Source organism: Bactrocera neohumeralis, chromosome 4 (assembly GCF_024586455.1).
Source record: "Bactrocera neohumeralis isolate Rockhampton chromosome 4, APGP_CSIRO_Bneo_wtdbg2-racon-allhic-juicebox.fasta_v2, whole genome shotgun sequence".
Taxonomy (NCBI): Eukaryota; Metazoa; Arthropoda; class Insecta; order Diptera; family Tephritidae; genus Bactrocera; species Bactrocera neohumeralis.
Window position 1 is genome coordinate 77,056,578 of NC_065921.1, and position 26,960 is coordinate 77,083,537.

The window sequence follows — 26,960 nt, forward strand, 5'->3', positions numbered from 1 at the left end:
GAGGCTCGTATATAGAGGCTCATAAATCGAAGTGCTCGCTTGACCATATTATTTAGTGGCCCTAATAAACTTCTGATATTCAACTGATAGCAGCGACTGCCGTGGTTCATTAAGTAATTAAAATGTGCCTTTGTTTTTGTGTTTGCGATTATTTAAATTATCTCAAACCTTTTCTTTCTCCCTTTGCGCACATTTCTGAATCTGGTAGTTGGTCTCGTTCTATAACAGACATTGGCAGTCGGCATATTTTATGGCCCACACGAGTTCACCAGCAGCTTACTCTCTCTATACTGAATTTTGACGAACTTTGCTGGCCATCGTTATCAGTAAGCATGTGCCAGCTGTGTGATCAATATCGTTTACTCAAAAGTGTGAAAAAATTTTCACGTGCTCAGCGGGCAGTACTCTCAAAGAAACACTCGAATAGTGGCAAGTTAGAATATACCAAAAGCAATAATAGTAAGACTTTATTCATAATTTTAAAATTCTTAGTTTATACTTCAAAATCTATGTTGTCCCCCCCAAAGTAATCCCCTTTGACGTCAAAACACTTGTGCCAGCGTATTTTTCCAATCCTCAAAATAGCTGATAAAGTCCATTTCCGGAATAGACTTCAATGCACGTAGCAATTCACATTTAATGTCTTCAATATTGTATATTTAAAATGGATTCCCCGGAGCGGTCGTTTGACTTTGCTGAATGACCAGAAGTCCCATGGAGTAAATCAAGCAAATATGATGATTGCGGCCCGTCATTGCTTGAAAATTTGGTGAAAAACTCATGAAGAACCAATGCAGTATGTGGCGGTGCATTATCTTGGTGCAAAAACGGCCGACTGATCGTCTGTTTCCGGTTGGTAACCATAGATCCTAAGCTCATCACCAGTAATAATACGTTTCATGAGATCCTGATAGTCGGAAAGCATTGCTTCACAGACGTTAACACGACGATGTCTTTATATATTTTTTGTTTATATATTTCATATACTCTACTTTAGCAACCGACCGATATTTAAACAATCACTTCTTCTAATAGGCTTCGATGTCTTTACAAACGAAACTCAATGAAATTTCCGAAAAGGCTGACAGACTGATCGGATGAGATCCAATGTTGCCGTGATGTTGCCAAGGCCTGAATAAAAAGCGGGATTGTCCGCATGAACTTTAGACTTTATATATCCCAAGTGCGCCTGGTCATTCCATACGTCAGTTTGAGTTGCTACAAACGGCGCGGAATCAATTCTCCACGGTCTTCATGTACACTCTCAGCTACGGCTGCAATATCTTCTTCACTGCGTGTTGGACGTAGTCTATTCGGTCGAATATTTTCCAATAATGAATGCTGGTTCCCAAGATGGGTGGCGGTGTTGCGAATAGTACGCTCAGTATTACCGATTATGTTGACCATTAGTTGAGCGAAGCCCGCGAAACACATTCTTTACAGAACGTGAATTTTCGATAAAAGTGACCCTTCCCTGGATCACCCGTTGTTTATTCAAAATTTATTGTTTTTTGCACATCCTCTTGAATGAATTGACAAAACATAACCGATTTTTCCCCGTTGCAAATAGTTTAAGGGAACTTTATTCACAGTTAATAGTATTCATTTACAGTTATTATTATATTGTTTTCTTCGTTTTACTATAATTGACAATTATCACTTAAATTTGTAAAGACAAATGTGAAAAACTCAGGCTTTGGCAGTAATAAACATTTTCAGTATACAATAACAAATTGACGTAGTTATTTTAGGTATAAATAAATTAACTAACAGCCCAACAAAGCTCTAGGTACTACTATACAAATATTTTGCTATTTTTCAGTCGAAAGCATCAGTTAGTTGCTATAGAGTTATTTGTAATAAAAGCAGTGACAGACTTAGGCGAGTTTATGGCTTAGCTATAAAATATTCTTAAATTTATACCAATAATTTTCAAGGGTGTGCCATATTTAATGCCAATTTGTAAGTTCTATTTAAACTTGAACGTACTAATAGTTCCCTCGTATAAAGGGTGATCCCTTTAGAGGTATTTCTTTCATTTTTTTTTTTTTTTTTTTTTTGATTTTCAAATAACTCTATAAAACGTCAAATTAGTAGGTTAGGTTAATCTGGTATGCCAATAAGCCACGCATAGACCAGTTTTAGTTCTTTACGATACCAGTTGGAGTTCAGTACCTAGGTTCAAGAGAAGAAGTCATCTTTTAGAATGCCTGTGCTAGACGCGAATTTTAACAGACTTTGCGGCCACACTATCGATACCTCCTCTAGTGTATCACACCGTGCGAACCCCAGATGCTTACAGCATAGTCTTGCCAATGCGGGACAAGTGCACAAGAGATGCTTCACTGTTTCCCTGGTGCCCTGCTCTTAACATTTCCTGCAGTCATCTCGATCTACCAGCCCTATTCTGCGCCGCTGTGCCGCCTCCAGATAGTGAACAGTTAGTATCCCCATCATTATCCTACAGTCTCTTCTATCGAGTGCCAATAGGAATTTTGTGCACTACCGATTTACCGTTTTGACTTTTGCAGTCTTGCACCCAGGTAACTCGATCCATCGGGTTTTCATTTTCTTTGCCATGCTTCTGTCAAGATCGTCGTATAGACAATCAATGGCTTTCCCAATGATGCTCTCGGATGTTTTGTCCACATTTCGTTGCCCTCGATGTTTACTTCTGGCAACATTTTCTACTGCTGCCTTTCTTCCCAAAACACTCCTGACCGATATGCTGTACGAAGTTTGATTGCTGCTTGGTTGTCTACGTTGATGTTGACTCTGGAGTTAGCTGCAGGTGCATTAGAGGCCAGCTCCGTTGCTTTCGCAATAGCAAATAAATATACTACAGTGGTCCGCCAAAGTAAAAGGTTTCCTTACTCCTTACTTTGGACAGTACATTACCGCATGAACTCCATTCTCCATTTTTGAGCCATCAGTATAGATGCTTAGAGTGTTGCTAATATTCCCTTACGCCAGCCGTTTTTTCAATATGTACTTTGAACCTTTCTTTACCCACCGAGCCATGCCCGAATGTTCTGTATGTAAATTATCCTGCAGCCAGTAGTCGTCCCGCAGATTTTGATGCGCAGTTTTCGGTGAAGAGATCTATAGGTGGCTGGCTTAGTACCAGTTCAAGAGCCGCTGTTGGAGTTGTTCTTAAAGCTCCCATTATGCACAGCGCAGCAAGCCTCTGAACCCTTTCCATTGGCAACCGGTTGATGGATTTCCGTACGCCTGTCTACCAATAAAATAAGTAAAATTTAGAGTTTTGGAATACCAGATAATGCCAGTCTTCACAGGTTTCCAAAGATTTTTATTGTAAAGACTGGACAATTGGATCCACGGTTTGATAAAGCGACCGTCAAAACAATATTCACATATTTACAGGCAGATATATTGAGCCCACACTGCCATCGATATCGTGTTTGCAACGGTCGATAGCGTTTTTATATTAGATAAAGTAGGACTCAATTGTAGTTTGGCGCGTACGTCATTTTAATTCAGGAAATGATGATTTATGGACCTCCGAAATAGTCCACTTTCGGTTATGAATGCTGCCAGGTAGAGTGAAATAAGATGCGGTTAGATTGACGCTGTTTCGATGTGAAGTGATTCATGGGTAGAAATGTACAGACTGAGGCCTTTTAGACACGTGTAATCAATAAGACATAAATGCCATAGCCGTAGCCGAAGATATACTGGCATAAAAGTTTGGTGCATATTTGCATATTTAGGAAAATGGTCGATCATGTATTAAAAAGCTTAAACTTTTATCAAAATCGCATCTAATGGCCATTCCCATTTATTTTCAATGTTATTTTTGAGCATACACTAAAACAACAAAACTTACTTTCAATTTAAGCTTAGTACACACTCATCATATGTACATATGTATATCGTAAATTGTCTTTCACCTTTTTTATAACGTTTTCATTTGTTGACGCAGAGCACACAGCTTACCGTCTAACAGCTAGAATGTCACCTACACAAGCCTCCTAAAGTGGTGCTGTCTTACTTACAACAACACACATACCGACCGTCAGTATTTATACAGTTGTCTCACATGAGTTGTTGGATCGGGTTACTATCTAGTCTGCTAATATGCCAGCTTATCTCTGCCGCTAATAAATCTATTAACCTAGGCATAAGGAGAAAACTATAAAATAGTAACAAAATGTAAATAATATATATATATATATATATATATATATATATATAGATATATGTATATATCTATATATGAGTTTATATGTAACGCTATTTTCCCGTTAACCCGCTATGCCGTTCGAGCCAATAAACTTCGACGAACACACACTTGCATATTAAACTGCTTTTGAAAAATAAAAGGAAGCCAGCAAAAAAGAAATTTATTTCTCAAAATTGTTTATACTTTTCATAACAACAATAAAACAACAACAAAAAAGCCGACTGCTATCAGCAAATGTTCTGTGAGTGCAATTGAGTTGCTAGAAACAAGCACGAGATTCTCTAGATAGCGAACGTGATAAGTTGGCGAGCAGCGAAAGCTGGGGTCTCAGCACATCACGTGAATATCGCCAGTGTCGATAAGAGAGAATGAAGTATTTATGCATACATGTGGGTTCACATATACTAGTGCATTTGCGTTATATAATATATACACATATATATATATAATATGTATATACATATAACAGTTGACAACGATTCGTCAGTCAGTTAAGTATAACTCGCCTTCTTGACCGGCTTGTTGAATGATTTTCAGTTTAACTAACACCTAACCAGCAGTAACTCTAACCGAAGCGTTCTCATGACGTCATAGACTTATATATTTTATGTCAAACGTACATCAAACAAGTAAAAATGGCAACGCCAGTCAGGAATAAGGTTATAATTACTCATTCAGGACGCTTTGGCGATAGCTAATATCTAGCCATAGGCGCTTTTCATTTGTCTTCAAAAAGGACTGAATAAACACTCTGAGTGTGATTCCTCCGCCACGCTGAGGTATCAGCCATCTTACCTAACCTAATCTAGCCTATGAGTCTACATTATTTGCCCGCCTTCAGTATTAATACCACTCTCACTTCACTCCGACGGAAAGCGCTGTTATTACATTTTACATCGTTTCTCGTAAAATAGCGAAGATGTCGAAGTCTTTCAATGCTTAAAGAATTTTGTCTTTCTTTACGATAACGGAGGGGACGTATTCCACTCCATCATATACAGATTGAAAGCTTTTAGAGTCCGCAAACCTTGGAAATTGCGTGTAGACCATGTCTTCCAGAGAATCATCACTGTGTCCAGTTTACTCTCCACATTTTTGCGAAGAAGCTTTGGAGTATTCGGGTACTTGGATAATAAGTTCCTAAGCCTAGCTACCACGGTTCTATTTTATAACTTGTCGTTGAAGCTCCACGACTGCCTCTTGGCTTTACTAAACTCTTTTTTATACTTCTTAAATACATCTGTAAACTCACTTCAACCGGACTCTTCATCGAGCAACTCGGCTGGTCGAAGAGCTCCCTAACACTAAGTGATCCGAGCTCCTTGTTCCACTAGGGCGTCGTCGAGCTACGTTGTACGTGTACTGGAGAGCACGCGATGTAGCGCGCTTTCTTTGGAATGTTTGTGAGGGTGACTGTTCGTTCTTCTAGTTCAGAGATTCGGTCATATTTCACGAGTCTAATTATTACTACCTATAACTATCGTACTGTCCAATATCAGTTTTGTGTACTTAGGATTCCTTACAATTTCACATTTATTGAGGGCTGAGCGTTATACTTGAAGTCTCACATACCTATTATCAGAAAACAAGCTTGTACGAAGCACCTTACAATCTTCGTCAGTGACTATTTTGCTAGTATACAGTGTTAATTCGGGAACGTTCTTGGAGGTCGATATATTTATGTTGGTTCCTCCCCCGGTGAGCTTTAGCTAGATTACTTATCATTCTAGAGTTTAGCAAAGATTCTGACCTTTTGATTTCAGACCCCACGCATTCGTGTCTATGGCCATCATCAGCGTATCTTTCTCTATATCAGTCACATCTACCAACTTCCGGAGTTCTATTGTTGGCGCTTCATCATCATGAGGCATGTAACATGATAAAAGGAGTAGGTTCACATCCTTGCCATCCTTTACGGCTACTACAGTCAGGTCATCTGAATAGAAACTTAAATCAATTTACATATGAATACATAATTTTCTTAATCAGTATGGCTGCTCTCCCTTTGTTCGTAACACTCGGAATGTATGTATAATATGTTGGAGACTTTGGTTCAGATACTATGTTTTCCAAGACTATCCACGGGTCCTGAACAAAAGTCGAATCGTAGCCGATCCTCGCTAAATACAGAAGGAGTTCGGCAGAGGCGACGTTCCACTTAAGCAGGTTTATTTGAAGAACCACCACCTAAAGTTCGGGTTTGAATCTCCCACTTTACCTTACGTGCGTCTTAGAATTTAGGCCTTTACGATCTGCTTAGATACTTTTTAACCTCTTGTTCCTTCAGCACCACTTTAAGGTGATGGTACGCGCTAATTACGCCCCATGCCATCTTCCCAAACCTTTCATTTAAAAATTTATGTCTTTATCATCATTTGGATTTTCTTTCAATCTCTCATAGTAAGCATGCTCATCAGCTGAGAGTTTGAATAATTATTTAAGCCGCTCGTTGATACCATAACCCAACTAACTATAAACCACTTATTTATCAATAAATCAACTGGATTGCTGATTGACTGCTTTTCATATAGAGCTTTCTCACCGCCCTCACTATTCAAGCTTGACTTTTATTACAGACTTTGTGTTATCTAAGCGACTTTTATCCGATTAGTACTTAAGGCAAGCGCTAAAGCATTTTTCGCTTTAAACCATTAGCTAGTTTAAGTCTCTCTAATTAATGTCTATTTAACGAACGGCTTATTCAATATTGTACACGAATCATATATTTATTGTTGATGCTCATAATATCACATACATAATAGCCGTTTTCATTGCCAATGAACTTTAAATTTGCTTAAGTAATACTTAACTTATTTAATATTCATAAAATTGTGGTTTCAGAAAACACTCCGTTACATAAAATTTTACTAAAGGGGCTCGTAAGTATGAAGTTTCCCAGAAACATGCTCATTATACTAACATACAGAGAGCTATAATCGTATGTAAACGGTTGACGTGGGTGTTGATGCCACATGGGTTCGATGTACGTGATAATTGACAAGTAGAAGCCGGCATTACTTTATTTGGAGCAAATCACGTAGGATTACTGGAAACTCAGTTGTAGTCGACTCTGCTTGAGATAATTGTTATAAAACTATGCACAAAGATAGAATATATCAGATGATAACCCGACAGTAGTTTTGGTCCAGGGTTTCTGAAGAACCACACGAAGAATATTCCAAAGCGCATTTATTAAGAAACTCTAAACATGGTTAGACTTCAATTTTGAGGTTATAATCAAGAGAGATACCACAAATGGTAGGCAAACACTAATAATAACCATGTCCAAAGTAAGGTATTCTTCAAACTATAAAAGGAAGGAACGTGTGCTCAACCAATCAACCAAATATAATGGTGAAGCTCGCATGCTTTCCATCAAGGAACACAATGAACTTCAATCCCAGCAGTTTCTTTTTCATATTTTCACAGAAACCATCTCTGCAGTCGTCTGCTTGAAGCAGAGCCGCCTCATAAGAACATCAAGTGGTCCAGATTTCGGATGTAACATAGTTTGGAAACGCAGTGACTGTCATTACAGTAGTGCAATCGACACCTTCACTAAATCCCTCTCAATGAATAGCGTACTTAGAGTGCAACCACCACCCATCGGAGATGAAGAGCTCGCAGTGCTCCCTTTCAAACTACGTTCTGTATAATGTAGCATATTAAAATCCTACTTAACAAAAATCCACCCCGATATAACAAATACAGCCAGCATGTAGTGAGTACCGCATGACTCTAACTACATAACTATTTGCATGCCCAACGAACCCCACTCATCTAACACCGGTCTCCTTATCGTCCGATCTCGTAGAAACTACACGTTTCATGAGTCTACCGTTAGAGGATTTCGATGACAGCTTTACAATCCAAGCTGAGACTTGATTACACCCACAACAACATCTAAGTTTCCTCCCCGTTTTCGATTGTAAAAAAACTTCTACTACAAGTATAATCTTCTCTGATGCTATGGCTGACCGAAGATGGGCAAAGAAATGTATGATTATATTATTTTTCTTTTCTAGGAAATCTTCAGAATCTCGTTTCGTCGTTCCGCTTATCTAATCCGGTTTCAAACCACAAATAAACGTCGAGCTTAATCCCACAACAGAAACCCTACAACGATTCTACGAAAAAAAAATTTAAAATGGTTCAAAACACTCATTTATAGACAAAGCTCTTTGGATTTACCATATTACAAATCTGTTAAGATGATTGATTCTTTTTCATCCAATTTGCTGGTATACTGCTAAGTTATTTTGACTTTAGTCTCGCATAAGCTGAACAGTCTGAATGAAAATAACGTGGCTCTACAGCCTTAACTTCCACTGAACACCGCTTTCATTTACAGTAGTCAGCTGAGGTCTAGAAAAACTCTTGCCAGCAGGTGCTACTTTGGACTCAGTGGGCAATTGAAAAGCAAAGTCCTTTTTTGACGACCACAGATAGTATTCCCGTCCTGCTATATGGAGCGGAGGCATGGATAATGACATCATCTGATGAGTCGACCTTAGAAGTGTTCGAGAAAAAGTTAGCGGAAGATTTATGGAACTTTGCACATTGGCTACGGCGAGTACCGCAGTCAATGGAACGTTGAGCTGTACGAATTATACGGCGACATTGACATAGTTCAGCGAATCAAGAGACAGCGGTTATCTGGATAGATGAGGTCCCTCCAGTTCTGAAAGTATTTGAGTCAGTACGCGTCGGTGGAAACAGAGGAAGGGGAAGACCTCAACGTCTTTGGACCGATAAGGTGGAGAAAGAACTGGCTGCACTGGTTCGAATTGGTGCCAGCTACCGAAAAGAAGAAAAAAACGACTCGGGCGCTGCTGTTGATTCAGTTATAACTGCGTAAGCGATATCTTCAACAGATCAAGAAGAAGGTTTTGAAAAATCTTCAATGTAGAGTGTACCAATAAATTATTTTGGTTAGTGTGAATAATAGATAGATCAAAACGCTTCTTTCTAGTTTAGTCAAGGAAGAATTGAGTAACATGGTACTGCAACGGCACCCCTGAGATCACTTTACATTAGTAATCCTTAGAATAGAGAGCTCGCGTGTAAGATGGTGAAACGTTGGAACATTAGCACATACCCTGCCTTTAGCTAGTTGAGAAAGAATATCGGGTCGGGTTTAGTATACCGTCCTAGGATTTCGGGAATAAAACGAGTATGGTCGGATAGAGGAGATTCTCCAGATCAAGAATATATATAGTTATAGATTATCTTTCATAGCTCTCAATATTCCAATTTAAAATAAACTGGGAAGCTAGGGTAGGAAAATCGAGTTGTTGAATATCGCTAGAACTCACTTGGAAGCATATTGAACGTACTATATATTATATTGCGAGCTTCCCTTTTAAAGAATCTACCTACCAATCACTACTTTATCGATACTTGATTCTTGCAATAAAAGCACGATTATTCCCACACAGAACTAACTCGAACTGTATTCATAATATTTTTTTTTGAAAACTCGTATGCAAAAGACATTAAAATTTTATTTATTTTCATAAAATTCAAGCAACTTCGCAAATATTTTGTATAATTTTATTTTACATTGTTTAAATACAAAGAGATAATTACAATTTTTATAATAACTAATTTAAAATGACATCGATGATACCGACCGCACGTTATCGGCCCGTGGTGCGCATTGGCAATTGGTTTGAGGACATCTGTTTGGAGCAGGTTTGAGCTGATTTTAACGTCAATGCCAACAAAATATTTACTTTCGTACGCCTACAAACAGGAAAAGGTGCAAGCCTTCAAGAGCCTACGCGACCGCGGTCAATTATTGGTGGAGAAGACGCGTCGCCTTTTCGATAACTTTCACAAAGCCATCGAACTGGAGGCGCCCAAAGAGAATGTCTACTTCGGCGCTATCGTACAGTTAATGCCCATGAAGATGAATATCTGCGAAGAGCATGTGAAGGCACAGCCCGCACTCTCGGTCATCATCAATGAGCGTGTTGTGCGGCATAGTCAGAACATCAATGACGAGTGTGAAATAACCATCGCGCCCTCGGTAACACCCTGTGTACGCAATTCGTTTCGTATAGTCAGTGGCGATGAGAAGGATCGCACCAATGAGGTGATCAAGTATGGACAACAATTTCGCTTGGAATGTGTGGAGAGTCAAGATGATATGCTGCTATTGTATAGTGCACCGAAATCGGCGGATTTGAAGAGCATGATTTATACTACCTTTGATTCGCGGAAGTGGGGCGAAATTAATCTGCCACTGGGTTTATGTAGGAAAAGTGTAAGTTTTGAGCTTTCTTTACTAAGTCATGTGTTTGGAAAAAAGTTTAGTTAATGCATACATCGCTTAGAACTGTGGTCCGGGTAAGGAGATACCCTCGGCATATACGAAATGGTTTTGCACTCATATTGAGCCGAAGAAGCGTTTCGAGAGTCATGGTGCGCCAGTGCCGGTGAGTATTAGGGAGGTTCTAAATAATATTTTTGAACCTTTTGTGGTTGTATAGATTCTACTCCAATGAATTTTCGAAGCCACACCTTAAGCTTAGCACTTACCTATGTAACACTTTCAGAGCAACACCGCTTTAGTTATCACACATGTCCCAACTAATAAGAATCTTGCGGCGGAAAACGTCGTCGTGCAAACACTTTTTGGACCGGTGAGTATTCTGAACAGTATATTTTATACTGATTTTATACTTTTGCGAGGAAGTCAGAAGAGAAGGTCTATGAGATAAACGAAGGTTTAAGGTCAATCGGTAATAGAAAATATTATTGGGAAGGCTACAGACTGTTTGCACCATACAACAGGACGGGGATGATTAGTGACTTGTAGAGTTTGATCTTTATTCGTCAATAGAGCACTTTACTTCTCAATTGCCTTCTCAGTCCGAAGTAGCACATGTTGGCAAGAGTTATTCTGGGTTGGATTTCGAGGCTGACGTTGTTGTTGATGTTAATACTGATTCCAAGCCAGATGAAATTATCCATAACATCGACGTTAGGACGGTCAACAATGACGTGGGAGTCCAGTCGCGAATGCGATGACTGTTTGTTTGGTGATGGCAGATATTACGTCTGGACCTCGTTCACTTCCAGATCCATTTGCTTCGCTTCCTTATCCAATCTGGTGGAGGCAGAGCTAAAGCCGCTGTTGTTGAAGCCAATGCTATCAATATCATCGGCGTGCGCCAGCAGCTGTCTTCTTTATTCAGCTGTACAGCTCGAATTATTTTCTTCAGGAGCTGACTGAAGAAGTCGCACAATAGGGAGTCGTCTTGTCTGAAACCTCGTTTGGTATCGAACGGCTCGGAGAGGGCCTTCCTGACGAATCTTTTGATGTTAATCATCGTCTTCTTCTGACTCTAACTTCTCGACCTTCAAGGGTGTAGCGCTTTTTCTTTCCGCCCATCTTTCAACTCAAATGTGGTAAGGGTCTCAATATAATATTTTGGTTCAAGCTCGAAGCTTTGAACAATTCTTAAAAGTCATGGAATTGAATTTTATATTTCCTAACACTTTTTTTTACATTACTTTTAGGAATTCCTCGTCTCAGTGCAGAACTATAAAGACATCTACAATCGCGAACGTTGGCAAAATATTTGGATGATTTGCAATGGCCAAAGTGAGGGTAAACGTTAAGTAAATATTCCAAAGAGAGACGTGGAATCATTGAACCCAACGGCTGCAAAAAGTATGGGGAAAGAATGCAATTAAAAAAATAAATTAAACTTGTACAAAAACGACAACAAATTAAATATAAAATAGCGCATGAAAAAACATATTTGCATGTCCGATTGTTTGACGGTTCTTTTGGGAAATCTCAACAGTTGTTGGCGCAAAATGTCGCTCAGCGAAAGATAACGGTTGCACAGCATGACTCCAGTCACTATAAAAAGACAGCAGGAAAATATTTGCACAGTGACTAACTCAAGTGCAATGCTTTCATAGGCGACCCACTGGATCCAGGTAGGTAAGCGGGTAATCCTACAAACATTTATATGTTAACAAGCACTCGGAGCCGCCTACTACGCAGTAGGGTACCAGGTAGTCATTGCCCCTGCGTATGGTGATTGCGAAAAATTCTGACCCAATTTACACACACAGCTGGATGGTAATTTCTCAGCGCTACACTTGGCCTAATTTCCGTCGAGGTAAGCAAATAAAAACAAACGCATAGTTCAAGGCAAGACAACAAAGCTGTTTCTAATGCTCGATCCAGCTATAAGCGAATTCGACGACTACGAGTATAAAAGTCGCAACATTCTTTGCATAGCACATAGTTTACCTGAGTTCTTGAACGAGAGCCTTTTGAAAAATTTTTTCCAAACTTTATTGTCTTTAAATTACTAAAAAATGTTGCTGCTACTCAGCTTGGCCTGCCTCGGCGCAATCGTCATTGAACCTGCCGCCGCCGGTACGCGTATTATAGGCGGCAACTTTGCGCTGCTCGGCCAGTTTCCGCACCAGGTCTCATTACAACTGCGCGGACGTCATCACTGCGGTGGTTCACTCATATCGCCGACTATGATTGTCACTGCCGCCCATTGCACAATTGGACAGAGTCCTTCGCAAATGCGCGTCATCGCCGGTACGGTGGATTTGCTCACCCGTAATGGAAAGTCCTTTGATATTGCGAAATTCATCATACATCCACAATACAATAAACAGACGCAAGACTACGATCTCTCGCTTATACAACTGAGCACGCCTGTAACGTTGGATGATAATATCGGCGTAATTGCATTAGCAGATATGGAGGCGAATCACGCGGCCGACACGGTTGGCACTATCAGCGGTTTTGGTGCGGTCAATGGTAATCTGCAGCTGCCCAATCGCTTGAAGTATGCCCGCGTGCAATTGTGGAGTCGTGACTTCTGCAATCCCAAGAACATTCCCGGCATTACGGACCGTATGGTTTGTGCTGGTCATCCAAGTGGTCAAGTCAGCGCCTGCCAAGGCGATTCTGGCGGCCCATTGACAGTGGACAATAAACTTTTTGGCGTCGTTTCATGGGGCTTCGGTTGTGGCGCAGCTGGTAAACCGGCTATGTACACTTACATCGGTGCACTACGCTCTTGGATCAAACAGAACTCTGGTGTTTAATGTGAAATTCGATACGATTAATAGGAAATGAGAAAAATAAAGTCCTGCTTTGAAAAATATTTTTAGAACGTCTGATTACTATATATATATTTTTTCAAATTCTTTATGGAAGCGTGATTCTTGCAATATCTGGATCTAAGAACCCGTTAACCTTTAAATACGATTGGATGAGATGGAACGCCGTACAAGATAACTCTATGAAAAATTTATTTAGATATCCTAATTGCTAGCTTGGTCGTCTAGTTACGAAATTTTTTTTTAGAGAGTAACCCTAGGTTAATTTTTGTTTGCCACTGTGCATTCCAAAGCGATTAAAGTCAGGTACATGTAAAGGTTAGGATACGTTAAGAGGTCAATGTTAACAGGTCTCGTCCTTTTGAGACGGTTAATGTCAGTTTCGCCTATGTCTGCTGGTACGCGGAAAGTCACACTACCTAGATGTTACATCCTCAGTCTTGCAAAAGCTGGGTAGTGGAGAAAAAAGTATCCGAAGGTTTCCACCTCACCCTCCCCCATACAACATTGACCACTTTCGTCCGTCAAGACTTTTAATCTTACTGCCTAAATGCCTATGAGACAATGTATCCTTCCTTGACTTTGCTATGGACAAGTAGTTCAAAAGATCTCTTACGTTCTACCCTAGGCCAAAAGTATCGCGCAGTAGACTAGCGTCTGCTAGCCGCTCACGAGCTTGATGCTGTGCTAGAATGCAAGATGCCAATGAAGATCCATCTCGGTCCCATTCTAAAGAGAACGGGACAAGGGTGCCCCCGGCATTAAGTGCTAGTTTTGGTATAGTTCACATTGCACCAGAGATGTCTATGAGAGCCTCTCTTTAGACACCTTCAAGCTTCTTAGCAAATGTAGCCTTTCCAAACGTCCTCCTCCAGATGAATATAAATGTAAATGTATGTGTTTGTATTATATACTTAAAAGCCACTGTATTGCAATGTTTTTCTATATTTGTAACCAACTAATCAACGGTTAAAGTACCACTGTAGTTTTGGTTAAAGCGCCGACTGTAACTCTAACGCTCACAGCGCCATCTGTGCACATATTGTGTCAGTGAAAGTTACTGGGTGACTCATAATAAACAAATGAACATTAGGCCGTTATTATTCAAACAATTCGTTTTCTTGTTCCAAGTGTATTTAACCACTACGATGACGATGATGAGACTTTTCTATTGCTGTTTAACAGTCGATATAGGATAACAAAGCATGCATATTTGAGTGAAAAAAAAGCTTCCAATGTATTCTGCCTGCCGTTTGATATGCGTTTTCAGGCAGTTAGATCGCTTTCTCGTATAAATTTTGAAATATTTCATTGGTTAAAGTGTAAAGCTAATCTTGAGCAAAGTCCAACTTTTCCAAAAATAAGTTTAGAATTTCACTCCTTCGTTTATTAGGCTAATCTTCCGAAACATTTTTGAGCTCCTCTATTTAAGGCTACTTTTCCACCAATTGAATAATAGTTTGGGACCATACAATATTGCTAAATACTCCTTAATTACGGTAATTAATTTTTACAGATAATATTTGCACAAACGTTTGCTCAAATTGGTCGATTGTCTTCAACACTCACTTACATCTTATTTAAAGTCAGCAATTTTGCGAAAAAAAACATATCGGGCCCAGCATTCATTATTGGATAATATTCGACCACATCCATGACGTAGTGAAGAAAATATAGCAGCCGTAGCTGAGAGTGTACACGAAGAACGTGGAGAGTCGATTCAGCGTCGTTCGTAGCACATCGGACTGAAGTATGGAACAACTTGGCGCAATTTACGTCGAGATTTTGAATTGAAGCGTACAAAATACAGTTTGTGAAAGAACTAAAGCCGCTCGACCTTCCAAGCGACATCGCTTCGCTTGTCTCTTAAAAGGTTCTAAGAAGATCCGACGTTTTCGAGCCAAATTTTGTTCAGCGATGAGGCCCATTTCAGGCTCAATGGGTATGTAAACAAGCAAAATTGTCGCGACGAAGAGCAACTAGAAGAGATTCAAGACCTAGTATTTCATTAAGAAATACAAAAGTTTGGTGTGATTTGTAGGCCGGTGCAAACATCGGTCCATATTTCTTCAAAACTGATGCCGGCGCCATGATAACCGACTATTTGATGAATGAAATTGAAGCTCATGATCTCGGCGACATTTGGTTTCAACAAGACGCATCAATCAATGGATTTACGATCGATTGGCAGTTAGATCGTGTGATATCACACCGTTAGACTTTTTCTGTGGGCATATGTAAAGTTTAAAGTCTATGCGGGCAATCCCGCTTACATGCAGGCCTTGGAGCAAAACATCACGCGTGTCATTCGCCAGTTACTACTTAGTCGAAGTGCTTGAACGAGGCATCGAAAAATGAACTCAATGTATGGACGATCTGAGACCTAGCCGTGGCCAACATTTGAAAGGGATAATCTTCAAAAGGTAAATGCCAAAGAATGTTCTTTGGAATGATGATAAACATTCTCTACTGAATTTGAAATTTTTGTGTTTTTTTCTTTAAAAAATTAGGAAACCTCGAAATGGATCGCCCTTTGAGTAACACATTTGTAGGGTATAAATGAAATAGCGTAAGTCGAGAGCTCTAATAAGCGTCGCTAAGTTACACGGCTAATCAGCGTGAATAATGCCCCAAGCAGTTGAAGAAAGTTTAGTAATAATAGTTATGGGAGTACTTCGTCATTTTAAACGCTTGCAGGTCGTTGAAAAGGTATTTGTGAAATATCGGAGCGAATGGTATAGAAAATTAGAATTTTGAAGCAGTAAAAAGTAAGTGAAATACTAAAGCTGAGCACACAAAGTGATGTTACAATAACATAGTAAAAATATAAAAATAATACTTCAGGCATTCTTCTTCTCGTTCGAAACTCGAAATAAAGCCCAGTTTTCGCTACGCAGAGCTAAATACAGAAGTCTCCATAATTCAGCCGCCAACAAGTATCGACGGTCTAGTTAATAGAACTCAAGGAGGAAAAGAAAACAAAGAAGTCTATTACGTACATAGGTTGCTATATATATTTCTGGACTAATAATGTAAATAGGCATATTTAACAACGAAAATTGTTTTATTTTATTTTATTTTTTTATTTTTTTATTTTTATTTTTTATTTTTTTATTTTTTTTTTTGCCGATTGCTGTTTTGTTTCGGGCTCATACGCATAGATCCATGATTCGTCACCTGTGACGATCTTATAAACGTCTTTGTCAAATTGTGCGGGATCCAACGAGAACAAACCTTTTTTACGGCCAGGTGTTCATGCAATATCGAATGTATGCTGGTGGGAGAAATGCATAGGCATGCCTCTATCTGAAGGTATGTTACATGATGGTCTTGCATTATCAGTTCACGTACGGCATCGATGTTTTCTGGCACAACGGCTGTTTTTGGACGACCTTCACGGAATTCGTCTTTGAGCGAGCGTCGGCCACGATTGATTGTACCAGTTTTTCACAGTGCTATAGGATGGTGCTTCATAGCCATACAAAGATTTTAGTTCATCGATACACTCTTGTCGTGATCATCCACGTCGAAAGTTGTGAAAAATGATCGCACGAAAATGTTCACGAGTCAATTCCATTTTTTGGCCGAGATGAATTTTTTAATTCCCTGTAAATAAAACAATTCACTATTAAATGACAAAACGTTCTGAGTGATGTTATGCTAAAAAATGTCAAACTTTCCAATGGAAATGTCAGATTGCACCTGGCAACACTTAGTGTTGCCCTAGGCCAGAATATATATAGCAGCCCTCGTACAAAAGTAAACCAGATTACAGTTACATCTTTTATTGTAATTATCGATTTTTTTTCGAAATTAATTCCTGATCCGTATTATCTAACAGTTTTGACTTTTTTACATCAAATATCAAGGTGTTTTCAGAATGATGAGACTTATTCCAAAACTCACCAGAATACGCCAACCACTAACAGTGGTCAAATTTATAGTGTTAGTGGCCATATATATGCTGCTCATTTATTGCAAACGGCTACTGAAAGTGGCTGTACATGCGCCAGACTTTGCTGAAACGTCGAATATGAACGAGGAACTGGGTGATGAGAACACGGAGTTTCTTGAAATTGACTTTGGGTTACGCCACAGTAATGCGGTCTTAGATAACATGGCGAATGGAATAAACACAAGTAAGAAAGTGCCTTAGTTTACATGAAATTTACTTCTCGCTTTCTTCTTCTTAAAATATTTTGTATTCTATAACGATTTTTCATATTAGCTCCACAGGTCCACAAAACGTCGAGTGTTCTGTCTCCGTTCACAATTGATATCAATGCACCTGGCGAGTTGGGAAAACCGGTTTATTTGCCCGCAAATATGACAGCGGATATGAAGAAGGCCGTGAATGAGGGTTGGCAGAATAATATGTTCAATCAATATGTGTCCGATATGATTTCGGTGCAACGAACGCTGCCTGATCTGCGGCATGATTGGTAAATAAAGAGCTGTGAAGAGCATAGAAATTAGTGGTTTAGATTATAAACATTGTATTAGTATTTGTAGAAATTAAAAATTTCGTTCGAAACTGGCAACTATTTTGACGTTTAGAGATTATGATCTCAAGTTTTTAATGTTTGAAAGATCTGTGACGTGATAATCTTTATAACCTCTTATGGTTATAAACTAGCTGTCGTTGAATGCTTATGACCCCTGATCGAATTTAGTATTCTAATTAAAGCGATTTTTTCTTCAACTACGGTTATCGTCAAAGGCAGACATCATAAGAGCTGATTACTCCGCATGAACTTTGCAATGGATGCCTCATTAGCCTATCAGACTAACTTAACGTAACCTATCCCTGGGCAGGTGGAGTCAAACTTTCGAATTTTCTTTGCTATAAAAAATATTTAGATAATTGCTATATGGTCTCTCACACAGTCTTCAAAATCGAAATAACCTCCATTTACCTCCAGAAATAGTAATTTAACTGAGAAGTTTATAACCTCAAAATTCAAAACAGTTTCGCACAATACTTGCCTACAGATATTTTCACATTTATTACGCAATATTTTATTTCTCATTACAATTCTTACCAGGTGCAAACAACCGGATCGTTATCTGCGCGATCTTCCAAAGACCGATGTAATAATATGTTTCCACAATGAGGCCTGGTCAACATTGTTACGAACAGTGCACTCGGTGCTAAACCGATCTCCAGAAGAGCTGATTAAAAACATTATCTTGGTCGATGATTTCTCAGATATGGGTAAGAGAGTGAACTTGAGTATTAAGGATAGTTGCAGAGTAGCAATTGCAGACTAAAAGAGAGCCGATTTCTATTATACTTATAAGTGATACAAATTCATAGAATAGTCCGATAGTCCGATATAGACCGATTTCTTGAAAGCGCCGCTCACCGCTGCACTCTGTGGCCAACCTAATTTCGGAGGCGTTTCAAACTTCAATCAATTCTAATGAGGTAAACTTCCATTTTGCAGCACATCTGAAAGAACCACTCGATAATTACTTTATGAGACACAAAGATACGCATAATACGCGCGGCGAAACGCCAAGGTCTAATACGAGCACGACTGTTCGGCGCAAGATATGCCACGGCGCCGGTTTTGACGTTTCTCGATTCGCATTGCGAGTGCGGCGAGGGTACATCCATAACTAGATTTATGTTATAATGGAAATCAACACTCCCAATCTATTACTTTAAGGTTGGCTGGAACCACTACTGGATCGCATAGCGCGCAATTACAGCACAGTCGTCTATCCAAATATTGCGACTATCGATCACGAGACATTCGAGTACATAAATGTAGATGATACGCTTATTGGCGGTTTCGATTGGGACTTAACATTCACATGGATTCCAACACCCAAGCGTGAGTTCGAGCGTAGAAATGTGAGTGTGCGAAGTTTGAGCTCAACTCGTTTCTCATGAAGATCAATTTGCACAGCATACCATGGAGCCGGTGTATTCGCCCACAATGCCTGGCGGTCTTTTCGCAATCAATCGTATATTTTTCGAACAGCTCGGCACTTATGACACCGGCTTGCTCATTTGGGGTGCTGAGAATTTGGAATTATCTTTTAAGACTTGGATGTGCGGTGGTAGACTGGAGATGATACCCTGCTCTTACGTTGGACACATTTTTCGACAAACTGCTCCATACAAAGTAATAATATGTGATGTTAGCGAGGGAATTTCACGACTTAAAGAAAGAAATCATAACTTTCCATGATATTAACAGGTGGCAGATAACAAACACAGGAACTCTGTGCGTTTAGCTGCAGTTTGGATGGATAACTACGCCAAATATTTTTATTACAATGTGAATTTTGACAAGGGTGATTACGGGAATGTAGATTCGCAAATCGCACTGAGGTAAGAAGGTTTCAATTTTGACGAAATTTACATATACTATATTTTTTTGCGGGTTGGGGGTTGGAAAAAGCCTTCCGCATCATCAGAGCTGTCATCATTTGCAGGTCTCTAAAAGAAAATAATGTGTGTTCCGCGTCGTCTTCTGTCGCGTCGTTGTATAGGCATGACGGCTCTTCTACTTTACCCATTCTAACAAGATGGATTTGTACCACGAAGGTTAATTTGGGATCCAGTCTTACGACTAGGTAATTAACAGCTTTTGTGTTCTTCGAATGTCCTAGGTCGTTTGCATTCTTATTACGAGACGAATGTGATTCCTCAGTAGCTCTTTTTTTCTGTAGCGAGCTGGAGTTCATGTGAGTCAAGCTATATGTGCGTTCGAATCATGACCTGAATTCAGCTTTCTTCGGGCTTCCTCTGTGTCTCGGGGTGTGATTACTGCTGCTATGTTGTCCGCGAGCCGATTAAACATGATTTGTTTGGCATTTCAAGTTTTAGTATTACGTCAAAGCTAATGTTCCACAGGTCTGGGCCTAAAATGGACGCTTGTGCTGCTGCTGACGTAACTTCTATTCGTTGTGGTCCGTCTCTAGTCTGGTAGAGCTGTTTTCTGTTTCTAAGATAGCTCCGGGCTTTCCTGCTGTATCGAGAGCGGTATGCTGATAGCCAGCTGGGATCCCATTTTCTCCTGCTGATTAGGACAAGTCGTTGTTTCTTCCAAATTTCTGGAAATATTCCTGTTTCGATGCAGACTTTTTACATATTTAAGAGTACTGCGGGTCACTCTGCGCAATTGTTTCGAGTATTTCTGCAGCGTTCGCATCTGGTCTGGGTTATTTGTTAGTTTTGAGCTTGCTAGCGCCCAGTTGCAGTTCTTTCATATAGAAAGTATATATATATATATATATGTATATAGAATCAAAACAGTCCCTACGCTTCTGTGTTGGCCTTCTTGTTCCAGTCATAAGTTTTGTTTTGTAGACTTTGTACTGTTTGATGTCGAGAAATACTGTTTTGTTCTTAAAAAGAGACAATTCCCATAGACAAAGTACCTGGTATCCATTACCAATGAATAGCAATCTTTCTTCAGAGAACCCCTTATATTTTGAAAAGTTCTGATTTCTGCTAATTTTTTCGGGGTTAACTCTGTCTGGATTCTATAAGTTTGTGAAAATATACTGGGTTTTATAAAAGTAGTGATCTTACTATTTTTGTGAAATCGTTTAAAAAAGTCATGAAAATTTCACGCTGGAATTTCGATTCGGATTGAATGGTTTCTTGTCTCGTAAACGCTGGTTAATTTTGTCTAGTTTCTGGAAATATTAAATGCTTTCAAAGTTTGAAAAATCAGTTAAAATCAATATCACGATTAGAATAAAGAAAGAGTTTAACAGTACATGTATATATATCTAGTTCTACTAATTATATAGTTATAAAATGCCCGGTCAGATATCTTTACGTTTCGTATTTTTGAATCTGATGAATGTTTCTTTTCTCTTCAAGAAAAAGGCTTAATTGCGAAAGCTTCAAATGGTATGTGCAAAATATATATCCAGAACTTGAAATACCCAAAGATCCGGTTTCCGCTGGAGAGGTGAGTATTTCCTGCATTACGAACACAACTTTTTGAAAATAACTATCACACATTTAGATAAGAAATCTAGGCGCTGGCGCTAATAAATGCTTAGATGTGAATGGCCGAGCAATATCTGGACTACCAGTTGGCCTATGGCCATGTCATGGAAAAGAAGGAAATCAGGTAAAATGAAATAATTGCTTAATTAAGTTTTCTCTTCAAAAACAAGCAAATAAACACTTTTGTCCGAAAAGCATTGGTTTATGACTTCTGCTGGTGAGATACGCCACGGCGATTATTGCTTGGATTATGACAGCAATTCTGTGATAATATTTCTCTGTCATGGCAAGAAAGGAAATCAGGTAGGCATTAGATTTAAAGCTACCAATAGTAAGCCGATTTTTACACTGTTTTGTCTTTATTTTGACAGCATTGGACTTACGACACGGTAAATCGCTTCCTAAGACATGTCATTTCGAACTTATGCTTGGCTCTATCAACGAATGGCGAAGATTTGCTTGTGGATATATGTGACGCCGAAAATATGCATCAGAAATGGCTGTTGGAGAAATTTGATGAACCAATGTAGAAATATGTGTATGTATATGTGCCACTATTTGAAATATTTATGTAGAAATAGTGTATGTGGTTTTTCGTTCAAAGATAGTCTCGAACTCTACTCGGAAGTATAAGCTAATAAAACATATAATGATAATACCAATATACAACTTTTTGGGGGTATGTTATACAATCTTGATAGTTAGAGATTTAGGTGAAGAACTTTCTGTTCGAAGTGTGTAAAGGTTGCTCATTGAGAGTTCTGGTCTGTGGGATTTATAACCGAAATTTTCTATAAAAAAACAAGAATTTTTCACACGTTTGTCCATTGTAAAGCCCAGAACTCTTAGGCATGAATAACAAGTAAGGAAGGGCTAAGTTCGGGTGTCACCGAACATTTTATACTCTCGCATGATAAAGTGATAATCGAGATTTCATTATACGTCATTTACATATTTTTCAAATACCGTATTTTTGTAAAGTTTCATTCCGCTATCATCATTGGTTCCTAATGTACTATATATTATACAGAGAAGGCATCAGATGGAATTCAAAATAGCGTTATATTGGAAGAAGGCGTGGTTGTGAACCGATTTCACCTATATTTCGTACATGTCATCAGGGTGTTAAGAAAATATTATATACCGAATTTCATTGAAATCGGTATAGTAGTTCCTGAGATATGGTTTTTGGTCCATAAGTGGGCGCCGCCAGGCCCATTTTCAATTTTTAAAAAAAAAGCCTGGGTGCAGCTTCCTTCTGCAATTTCTTCCGTAAAATTTAGTGTTTCTGACGTTTTTTGTTAGTCCGTTAACGCACTTTTAGTGATTTTCAACATAACCTTTGTATGGGAAGTGGGCGTGGTTATTATCCGATTTCTTCAATTTTTGAACTGTATATGGAAATGCCTGAAGAAAACGACTCTGTAGAGTTTGGTTGACGTAGCTATAGTAGTTTCCGAGATATGTACAAAAAACTTAGTAGGGGGCGGGGCCACGCCCACTTTTCCAAAAAAATTACGTCCAAATATGCCCCTGCCTAATGCGATCCCTTGTGCCAAATTTCACTTTAATATCTTTATTTATGGCTTAGTTATGACACTTTATAGGTTTTCGGTTTCCGCCATTTTTTGGGCGTGGCAGTTGGCCGATTTTGCCCATCTTCGAACTTAACCTTCTTATGGAGCCAAGGAATACGTGTACCAGTTTCATCATGATATCTCAATTTTTACTCAAGTTACAGCTTGCACGGACGGATGGACGGACAGACAGACATCCGGATTTCGACTCTACTCGTCACCCTGATCACTTTGGTATATATAACCCTATATCTGACTCTTTTAGTTTTAGGACTTACAAACAACCGTTATGTGAACAAAACTATAATACTCTCCTTAGCAACATTGTTGCGAGAGTATAAAAAGATGATCGTCGCATATCGCAAAAACATTCAAAGTCTGTCTAAAATTTATTGAGGCGCCTTATATGACTCCAGAAAATTGATTGGACTCGCAGAAAGTATAACAACCAAGATGCTGCAGTCTTAGTCTAGCCAAAGCTGGACAGTGGAGGAGAAACTGTCTATATGTTGCCCCTCTTCTTACCTGCTAACACAATCCAATTGATGCCTGCCAGTCCAAATAATTTTGCGATATAACTAAATATATAAATATTTCATATATATATAAATATTTTTAAATTACATATAATTACAAACACATAATTAAAACATTACGTTTTTACGCCTCTTTGTTTTTATTAAATTATGATTCATATAATAGTTCAATATATTTTCGATATGTTTACCCTAAAAGTATGCTACGTCGCACTAAAACTACATATTTCATACAAAACAAGCGTTGACATATGAAATTTAAAGTTGTGGAGAGTGTAAAATAAAATAATAAAATAATAGTGTTTGAAATGTTGTTAGAAAAAATAAAATATAATAAAAAAAAAAACAAAATTAAATATGATTTATTGCACTCAACGCCAATTAAAAATATTTGTCGTGCACTTCTAGTAGTGAGTGCACTTGTTTGCATATGTCAAAGTGTTTTCCATTTTGCTAACAAAATAATTTCATTGCTAATGATTCAATGTAAACATGTTTTTGTAGTTTGTTTTGCAATTTTTTTTTTAATTTTTTTAGGCAGATATATTTTTGTGTGAATTTATAAATGTTTGATTGGTGTAAAAGATATACGTACTGTTTACAGCTAACTGACGAAGTGGCAATAATTTGCAGTGCTGACAGACAGACGTTTTCATACATATAAACATTGCTAGATTTATTTTATTTTTTAATGCTGGCCTAGACTAGTTAGCAGCGCTGTGTTAGTATTGCAAATGCGGTTTATGCGCTCGCTTAGCTACATGCATGTATATATAAATGTAGTTTTATATGCATATGCATGTATGTATATACAAGTATGTACATGTATGTTGATATTTGCATGTATGTATGTACCAAATGCTTGCGTGAAATTCTGTAAAATTAAGCGCAATTTTATTTACACATTTTGCTTACACTTTTGTAAACACTTACATACATGTCTGTGTGTATGTATGCATGTGTGTGCTTATTTCTATTTATATACATACAAACATATCTATTTAAAAACTATTAGGCTTATCGACTTTTATACTTTAATTAGACTTTTTAATACATATGTGTTCATATTTTTTATATTATATAATACATATGTTTATATACATATATATATATACTACATATGTTTGTTGATTTGCTCTTGAGTACGAAATTTATAATAACTGTTAGCTTTTCGTAGAATTAGAAGGCACATTTTCAATTTCGCATACTTTATATTATGTTTTGATTAAAATAAATATGTTTTTTGTTCACAAATCACAAATTAAATAGAAATCTATTTACATTAGTTGACAAATTACAATATTAGTATTGGCTTGCAACATTAATTAATTTATTGAGAATTTATTCATGTAGAAAACGAAATGGAAAATATAAATAAATAAAGATGTAATAAATTTTCTATTATTATTATTATTTATATTTCATTTAGGTAGTATAGCTTTATTTATTTATGTTTTCCATATAGAATTCTGAGAAACGTAAATTTCTGTTTTATTCTGTCATAATTTGACCCAAAGAACATAAATGTCTTCTTTATGCTGCAGTAATTTTGTAAAAAAAGGTTTAATTTTCTTTCATTATAGTTTTTTTTGTTGTTATTTGCAGTAAAAAATTTAAAAATCAAAATATAAATTTTGTTTTATTCATGGCTGAAATCTCTTGCAAAAATTTTTTATGTTTTAACATATTTTTTGCGCCGTAGCATATACTTCCAATTAATATAATAGATCGCTGTCCAAAACTGACTCAAAAGATAAATAATTCTAAAATTATCAAATGACTCTCTCAACTTCAATATAATAATAATTAAATAAATAAAATGGTTAAAAATTAAAAACACTTTATTTTTAATTTTAATTATTATAGTTTCTAAACAAATTTAATTGAAATAATTAAAAAGTTTAATTTTATGAATAATTAAATTTAATTTGAAATAAATTTTAATATTAAAAAATTTCATTTAATTAACAATTAAAATTAAATTAAATTTAATTATTAATTAAAAAAAATTAATTATTAATTAAAATTTAATTTAATTTAAATAAATTTAATTATTAATTAAAATTAAATTTAATATAAATAAATTTAATTGAAATAATTAAAAAAGTTTAATTTAATTAATAATTAAATTCAATTTAAATTAATTTTAAAATTAATTATTAATTTAATTATTAAATTAAATTAAAATTAAATTAAAATTAAAAAGTTTAATTAATATTAAATTAAATTTAATTTTAATTGTTAATTAAATTAAACTTTTTAATTAATTATTTTTTTTTTAATCTTAAAACGTGAACTTATTTACAAGGCAATTAGTTTTATCTAATTTTTGAAATAAATTTTTCCATTGACAAAAATTTTATTCATATTCTTAATTAATTTTAAAATTAAATTAAATTTAATTATTACTTAAATGAAACTTTTTAAATATTACAATTAAATTTATTTAAATTAAATTTAATTATCAATTAAAATTATTTTGTTAATTAAATTAAACTCTTTAATTAATTATTATTTTTTTTAATCTTAAAACGTAATTTTATTTACAAGACAATTAGTTTTTAATTTTTGAATAAATTTTTCCATTGACGAAAATTATGTTTCATAAGAATTTAGTAAATTTAAACTTTATAAAATTTGAAAAATTAAAACAAAGTAACTAATTTTCTTTCTAAACTTTCAAAATAGCTTCATTCTAATTTTGCTGTTCGACGTTTTAAAATTAAAAACAAAAACTTAATTAATTAAAGAAATAAAATTAGTTTTTAATTAATTTTAAATTTTTATTATTTCAAAGGAAATTAAGTTTAAAATCATAAATCAATTAGCTTTTTTTAATTTTAATTTTATTTACATTGGTAAAAACCTAATATTAGCGAATTGAATAGAATTTTGTAAATTTTAAGATTTCAAAATATGAAAAGAAACTTATTTGAAAAACTAAATTTAATTTTAAATTATTTTAATTTAATTTTTAATTATTTTAATTTAATTTTAAATTATTTTAATTTAATTTTGAATCATTTTAATTAAATTTGATTTCTTATTAAATATTTTTAAGTTATTTTAATTTTATTTTTTATTGTTTCAATTAAATTTAATTTTTCAGTAATTTTTTTTTTTATAATATTGAAACATCATTTTATGTACAAGGCAATTATATTTTAATATATATAACTTTTGAATAAAATTTTGCATTAAAATAATTAAATTTCATAAGAATTTAGTAGATTTATAATTTTTGAAAATTGGAATGTAAATTAAAAAAAAAACAAAATTTAACGCTTTTAACATACTCGACTACGCTGTTTCCCCTTTTTTCCTTTAAAACAGCGCGCCAAAATGTAGGCAATACTGCACAACTAGCATAAAAAACCGTAAAATTCTCTAACTTCCTCTTTCAATTAAACATTTACTTATTAAGATTTCCAAAAATGATATGCTATCTCTTTCTTTCTTTCAAACGTATTTCTTAAATATGAGCAATATGCAAAAAATTATTAAAATGTAGAAAAATTGTATAATACAATATTATTATGTAATATAATATATAAATT

At 36.4% G+C, this 26,960-nt stretch overlaps 3 protein-coding genes across 3 annotated transcripts; all 3 read left to right on the plus strand.

The window, feature by feature from the left end:
* The first annotated feature begins 9,699 nt into the window (after nt 1–9,699).
* On the plus strand, nt 9,700–11,957 carry LOC126756155 (cilia- and flagella-associated protein 161). The gene is made up of 5 exons (XM_050469010.1): nt 9,700–9,898; nt 9,960–10,472; nt 10,543–10,644; nt 10,765–10,851; nt 11,732–11,957. The coding sequence occupies exons 1-5, from the start codon at nt 9,818–9,820 to the stop codon at nt 11,831–11,833; spliced, it is 885 nt and encodes a 294-aa protein (XP_050324967.1). The 5' UTR covers nt 9,700–9,817; the 3' UTR covers nt 11,834–11,957.
* A 590-nt stretch (nt 11,958–12,547) lies between these two features.
* LOC126756157 (trypsin-1) lies at nt 12,548–13,297 on the plus strand. Its single transcript, XM_050469011.1, has one exon. It carries the CDS (start codon nt 12,548–12,550, stop codon nt 13,295–13,297), a length of 750 nt encoding a protein of 249 aa, XP_050324968.1.
* Nucleotides 13,298–17,192: 3,895 nt separating this feature from the next.
* Nucleotides 17,193–21,820, plus strand: LOC126755852 (putative polypeptide N-acetylgalactosaminyltransferase 9). Its single transcript, XM_050468569.1, is given in 12 exon segments — nt 17,193–17,451; nt 17,526–17,754; nt 18,358–18,527; nt 18,760–18,799; nt 18,801–18,922; nt 18,985–19,172; nt 19,228–19,446; nt 19,522–19,655; nt 21,159–21,249; nt 21,307–21,414; nt 21,486–21,593; nt 21,662–21,820. Coding segments are annotated over 12 exon segments (1,827 nt in total).
* The last annotated feature ends 5,140 nt before the right edge of the window (nt 21,821–26,960 follow it).